Source organism: Macadamia integrifolia, chromosome 10 (genome assembly GCF_013358625.1).
Source record: "Macadamia integrifolia cultivar HAES 741 chromosome 10, SCU_Mint_v3, whole genome shotgun sequence".
In the NCBI taxonomy this organism is placed as follows: Eukaryota; Viridiplantae; Streptophyta; class Magnoliopsida; order Proteales; family Proteaceae; genus Macadamia; species Macadamia integrifolia.
Window position 1 is genome coordinate 20,971,284 of NC_056566.1, and position 7,194 is coordinate 20,978,477.

Consider the following 7,194-nt stretch of genomic DNA (forward strand, 5'->3'; position numbering starts at 1 on the left):
AGCTCATCATGGCTTATTACGTAAGTTTGCATTTAGAAAATTAAATTATTGCATATTATTCTTCATTTCTAACTTTTTGTTTCATCAGCAAATTCCTCATCATGCATTCTATGTTTCACATAATTTCCTTTCTGTAAAATATAATGGGTTAATTTTGTACTTCACAGGCTCGTTTGATTTTGTTTCTCCTATTTCTATTTCTAGAAACAGTAAAAATGTTTTTTATTTTTTATGTGCTAAGAAACGATTTTTGAAAATACAAAAGGTGTTTGATTTTTCTGTTTCTCGAAACGTTTTCAACAGTGTAGTCGAGTTCAAGATATGAGTGAAGGCATGACATTGTAGGAATGCACCTCATGAGTGAAGGCATGACATTGGAGTTGTATGTACACTTCATGGAAATGAGCTTCAAAAGAATAAAGGCAATCCAAAATTGTGAGCTTCGCACAACCAGGTTGGAATTGCAACATTTGGATAACAAGAAGTTTCAACAATAGGTTGGGGGTTTGGGTAGATCGAGTGAAGTATCAGGTTTTTCACAATTTTTTTCGCTCTCACTTGTTTCTAGAAACAGAAAAACAAGTCTAACTTGTTTCTCCATTCCTGTTTTTGAACACAGAAATAAGCATGGATTTCTATTTCTGTTTCCAAAAACAAATGAAACAAAACAGAAAAATCAAACGATTTTTGGGATGTTTTTCCATTTCTGAGCATAGAAAAATGGAAAAACTGTTTCTAGAAACAAAATCAAATGGGCCTTTAGTTTTGCGATTACATCCTTTACACTCTGTTTTGTTGCAAGTATTTTGTTTCTGTCAAAAAAAAAAAAAAAGAAGAAAGAAAGGGAAGACAAGGAAGGAAACTTGATTAAGGAGGAGGAATCTACACCTCATTGACTTGCATTGACATCTTCCATGCCAAGCCAATGGGCACATGAGAGAATTGAAGTGCCTCATGATTTGTACACAAGGAGACCCACATAATTAAGAAGAAATAATTATAAGAAAATAACTATAATTTTTATGAGGAGTTGAATGAGACAAATATTTTGGACAATTCATATTATATGAGAAAATAATTATGTGCCTACTTTATTTTGTTTGGATCTATGTGGCCTGTTGTTTTAGGTTAAAGCGATAACTTGCACCCCGGACCTGCCCTAGTGGCTTATGTTTATTCCTAGTACAAAGTTATGGGGTCTGGGCATGGTCGACCTAAAGTCCCCAATTAGTCTATTAAATTGCCACTTTTTTTATTTTTTTTATTTTATTGTGAAACCTTGTCTGGTCTCCCAAATTTTAGATATTTTTTTTATTAAATATAAATAAAGCATAAAAGTTTTTATATTCCGGTCTATTTAAAAAAGTCAACTTGTTCCTTTGTCTAATTGCCATGTCCTTTGAAAAAATTCCTTGAGCAATGGTATACTTATCAATCTGGAGAATGATTTTATCTTGCAAGGTCTCATCAGACACGGCCTTGCAAGAATATCATTGAAGGCATCACTTGCTTTTTAAGCTAAGTCCAACTCATTATCTAGATTATCTGCTATTGCCTTAAAGAATTTGTTTAGATTGAGGAAAAAGGCGCAGCTAAATATATTGATCCATCCATTATAGTTTCACAATGGTGATCAACAATCCTTATGATTTTCTTCCATTTCTTTTCATTATCTCCAATTTTATTTTTTTTTATTTTTTTTTTTTGCCACTTGTATTGCTATATATGAGGTCTAAACTAAAAAAAAGGGGATGAAGAGATGAGAAATGAAAAATAAAAAATGAACAATAACAAATGATAAATGACGAATGATTTAATCTTTGTTCATGAAATGATACAATCACTTCCTCCTAACCAATCAATATAAATAAATAATATTTGATCTATGTGTGGGGAAAGTATGAGGTTTAATGAAGGAAAACATATTTCGGATTGGCACGCAATCTCCTTAATTTGTTTCTCTCAAGTGAAAAATCTAGAGTTGAAGTATACTGAGGAGGTAATTCAATGTGTTGATTGTTGGTGTATGATGTCTTGTATTCCGTTGCAATTTGATGTAGGGAATACAGGTGAAGGCGCCCCAACATAACAAAACGGCGGTCCCACTTTTTTTATTTGAGGGTAGTTTTGTACTTTCCAATATTAGGGTTTTTTACTATATATTTGTAGTGAAGTTTATTTTCTCTGTAAACAATTCTGAGAGGTGTGAGGATAAGCGTTGTAACCCTATTCTCCATTGATAGTGAAACAGAATCTCATCTCACCGAGAACGTAGACAATCTTTTTGAACCTCGTAAACCTGTGAGCATTGGTTGTTCTTGTTTTTCCATTACTTTCTGTATCGCTTTTAGGATTGCATTTTTACATTGACAATCTAGAGGAAGAGCCAAAATTGAAACAAAAAAGAGGAGTTATATTGTGAAGACACTCATGTCTTTGCTTAGTGTAAGAGGAAGAATCACCGTTCGTATTAGGTTTGCCCTTTATTTTCTTCACTCAATGCCTCAACCAATTGAAAAACCTAATGCCTCTTGAAAGAGCTTAGTGTGAGCTCATTAGTGCTCATTTTGCGAGGGAGTAGGGGTGAAGCCAGGGAATTCAACTCCTCTGTGGCGCAACATGTTGTCCAATGTGCATCCAATGGCCATAAGCGTCTTGACACGGAGCCCAAGGCGGTCGCACGCTGCCCAAGACATTTTTAGGCGTTGGATATACGTCAGACACCATGTTGCACCATAGAGGATCCAAATCGGAGGCCAGGGAGGGAGGGTGGGTGGGTGGATGGGTGTGTGTGTGGGGTGGGAGCATGAGTGGGGGCGGATTGCAAGGAAGGGAGTGGATAATCGGTTTTTCCCTAGCCCTGTGTTAGCCTTTCCACATATGTGGAGCTGATCCGGGCTCACAATTCCGTGGGTGTACCTATTTTGCCACGTGGATGGGTGAGGTGAAAATTCTTATCATTGGATATTTAATAAATGTACAAACTGCATCGGTCACGTTGAGATTAAGAAAAAAAAAAACAATAAGGCACCCTTTGATTTCACATAGATCAAATCAAACTATACTTTTAGTCCCATTCCGAAACAATATCTCCTATAAATGAGTAACACTGTTCTGATCTAAGCCCCAGCCCACTCCATTTAGGGCTTTAGACAAGGCCCAGGCCCAAGCAAACTATGGTTGGAAAATTACTATTTTGCCACTACAAGCTATTAAAAGCACATTTGCAACATCTCCAAGAAAAGTGATAACTTTCCCAAAAAATTTAATTTCTAGAATCCAGATAGCTTCCAGAATTTGAAGGAGCTTTGATGAAGTTGCTTTGGGACTAGCAAGCTTTCTAGTACTTTCACTCCAAAGGGGTAGGAAAGTTGACAAGGGACCTTCACCTCAAGAAGCGTGTAGTTTTAAATTCGACACCTCTTACTTCCTTGGGACCATTCACACGGGAGTGTTTAATACACTTCATTGCTTTCAGTGAAGGTTGAATGGTTCTCATTCAACTCCAGTATGACCTGATTCATGCGGTTGTGGAGTCAATATGAACCCGCGAGACTAGTTAGGCCAGAGGCTTAGATACCCATCGTTAGCAAAAATAAAATAAAATAAAATTTATAGTACTCCACTTCATTCACTGCCACAACAGCTTCCAAGACCATGTCAATAATCCAAAAGGCAATCAAAGGTAGTGCGGGGATCAGTAAAACCCGATTATGAGTTAAATCCCCTAAAGCCTCCTAATCCCTCTTTCTGCACCTTCACACCAATGAATCAGAACCGGACTCTCTTATCAAAGTCATTAACGGAATCAGATCAAGTCTTCAATCTTGTACGATGTTTGATACACACTTGAACTCCACTCAAAATAAAAACCAATTGAAAGAAGAAAAAGATTAAGTGGAATCCAAGTGTGGATCAAGCATGTACGAGAACCTGATCCAGACTCGTAATTAATGCTAAAGCTTATCCATTGAAATAAAGACACGAGACATGACTACATATTGCCATGCCAACTTCTTCGAACAGGTTTATTTATTTGTATTTCTATTTCTTTTACCATGAAGATCAGTTCTTTCCCAATCACAGCTTCCTTTCAAACTCTTTCCATGACAGCAGATCTGTTAGTTGTACATCCAAAGTCTGCTGAAAAACTCAAATACTTCAAGTTGGAGGCTTGTAGTCAACTGTTCTGGGCTATAATGGGTTTTGAGATAAAGATGATCCCAAAATTTTGAGCATTGATGTATTTCGACATGCATTACAGCAATATCATCTCCAAGATTCAGTTTCCTTCTTTAATATGACCCTTGAAAAAAATATATTCGTAGTCATTCACCAAAATTACCTAGTATTGTATCATCATCTAACCAAGATCTCGAGGAACAAGCAAACAACTTAATGTGAACTAAAAAGCTGATCCATCATTGTTTATCTTTTCTATCTCCCCATTCATCAGAAGGTGAGATGGATTGAACTGACCTACACAATCTCCAACTCCATTACTCGAAGTCTTGATGAGGAGTTTTCCACCTTTTGGCATTCAGAGTGAAAGAAGACAGAGAATTGCATCTAATCATTAAAAAAAGAGTACCATGGCCATGCATTAAGCTGTTCAATCACTGGAATTATTCAAACAATTAGCCCCCGAAACAGCATGACAGTAATAAATTTTGATACTGATCAGAAATGTTATATAAAACCAGTATCACCAATAACCATGACAAGAGCAAGCCCCATCTCTGAAATGGTGGAACCGATTTCGATCTCTCACAATTATTTCTGTGTCATATATCTTAGAAATAATTTCTGTACTTGCATGACAATCATCACATACACGGAGATTCTTTATAATCCGGATTGGGGAAGTTGAATTAGATGCAATAAGAGCAAAAGCAATTGCTAACCTTTCACTATGATAGGAGAGGGCATCTTCCTTCTCCTCCTCTTCTATGTCAAACAACACTTCCTTGGTGCTTGGCCTATGACCATATGTGTGTAGTCTCCTACTCATCTCTTCAAGCTTCAAATAAATCTCTTTGGATTGTGGGTGTGTTTTGTCTCCCATAATAAACTCATGTATGGCCCCATCAATCTCAATCAAGCTACATCCAGGTGTTTTGATGATGCCCTGATCTTTCATCACTTTCCTCACCCTCTTCACATCGTCCCATCTGTTAATACTAGCATACATGTTTGATAATAGCACATAATTCCCACTAGTCTCCGGCTCTAGTTGTAACAAGTGTGTCAGTGCAAGCTCCCCCAGCTGCAAATTACCATGGACCCTAGATGCCCCGAGCAAAGACCTCCACAGGACTGCATTAGGCTTCATGGGCATGATTCTAACCATTTCCTCAGCTTCCTTAAGCTGCCCAGCTCGACCCAGTAGGTCAATAAGGCACCCATAATGCTCGAGTTTTGGTTCAATCCCATAAACCTCTGTCAAAGATTCAAAACACCTTCGACCCTCATGAACCAACCCAACATGGGAGCAGGCACACATGACGACCACAAAGGTCACCTCATCAGGCCTCACACCATCGTTTCTCATCTCACTGAAAAGATCAACAGCATGCTGTCCATTACCATGAATAGCCAACCCTCTGATCATCGCATTGTAGCATAGTGTATCCTTCTTGGGCAATTGATCAAACACCTGATTAGCTAAACCGACAGATCCACATTTCGAGTACATATCGATCAATGCAGTACCAACAAAGAGATTTAAACTAAGATTATTCCTCAGGACATAAGCATGTGCCCATATTCCTTGAGAAAGAACACCCAAATCAGCACAAGCGTCAAGTAGAGCAACAATACTGATTTCATTAGGCCTAACTAGGGAAAATTGCAATTCATTGAACAAGCACAAGACCTCAGCGGACAAACTCGTATCGCCATTCCCATTACTAATATCCCTTCCAGAACCATTATCTCTGGTGCTCCGAGCATAAGCAGCTAAGATAGAGTTCCAAGTGGCCAAATCCGGATTGGGAATTTGATCGAACAGATACCTAGATTGGGCCAATTTTCCACATTTGGAGTAAAAGTTGAGCAAGGAAGCATGGACAAAGTGATCTGAGGAAGGTTCGAGGAATTTGAAGACATGGGCATGGAGGGCAAGACCATGGTGGAGCCATGGATGAGAACCACAGGCCTTGAAGAGAGATGGGTAAGTGAAATTGTTGGGTCTGAGGGTCTTGTCGCTGAGGATCCTAAAGTAAAGAGAGAAAGCTAGGTGGGTATGGTTGTTGTTGGGAGTGAGAGAGGAGGAGATGAGGGTGTTGAAGAGAAAGACTGATGGACGTGGGATTTGGTTGAAGATGCAGAGAGCATAAGTTAAAGCTAAAGTAGAGGACACAAGAAGGATTCTACTGAGAGGGAAGGTGTGGAGAATGAGACCCGTTGTTATCATCTGAGCATGGATTTGCTTCAGAGCATTTATAGTTTTGCATTTTTCTAAGAGAAAAATGGTTGGGTGATTGAATACCGTTTTTTCTGCTTTCATTTAGATGAGAATGAAAACCGATTCCTCAAAACCTTGATCCCATCTAGTCTAGCATGTTGAAATTTCAGCTGAGAGAGTTAGAGAATCAGAGATTGACCCAACACACAGCAGCCCAACCCAACTTGAGCTTCAGCCCAGGTAAGGGTTAGGCTAGGGTAGGACAAGTTAGGGTTTAAGTTGGGGGTCAGGGCTCAGTGTATTTCTTAATGATATATTTTTCTTTCCTAATAAAAATCTAACTCCACTATTTTAGGTACAGGCCTTTTTTTTAAAGGGGGGGATCTTGAATTTGTAAACTGTTTTATTTAAATTGTTATTTTATTATTAGAAAAAAAAAACCCTCTCCAAGCCTGATTATTAGGGTAGGGGGAGGGGTCTTGAAGTTTATAAGTATCTCCATTCTCCATAGGATCTAACACAAAATAGTCACCCAAGCAAAATCTTAAAGCGTATTTTGATAAGGGAGAGTGTTCTCTAAGCAACCAGCAAAAAGAGTGCACCAATCCGAACAAGGGATTTTTGTTTGTGAGTTGTGGCTTCATGGGATTGTATCAAGTTCATACGGCTCACGGGGATTATGCCATGTTTGTAGATGCAGCCTCTCCCCTCGCTCGTGTTTTCAAAAATATTACGATGTACTACTCATGTTGGAACGTTGCCAACGGTGGAATTTTGGATAAATTTTT

The 7,194-nt window shown here is 38.4% G+C and overlaps 1 protein-coding gene across 1 annotated transcript; it reads right to left on the reverse strand.

Moving 5' to 3' along the window:
- Window positions 1-4,546: 4,546 nt before the first annotated feature.
- LOC122091869 (pentatricopeptide repeat-containing protein At5g43790) lies at window positions 4,547-6,679 on the reverse strand. The gene has a single exon (XM_042662077.1). It carries the CDS (start codon window positions 6,506-6,508, stop codon window positions 4,706-4,708), a length of 1,803 nt encoding a protein of 600 aa, XP_042518011.1. The 5' UTR covers window positions 6,509-6,679; the 3' UTR covers window positions 4,547-4,705.
- Between the last annotated feature and the right edge of the window lie 515 nt (window positions 6,680-7,194).

Excerpts from the sequence above, each read along its gene's own strand:
- LOC122091869 (XM_042662077.1), bottom strand. The coding sequence starts at position 6,508 with ATGAAAGCAGAAAAAACGGTATTCAATCACCCAACCATTTTTCTCTTA.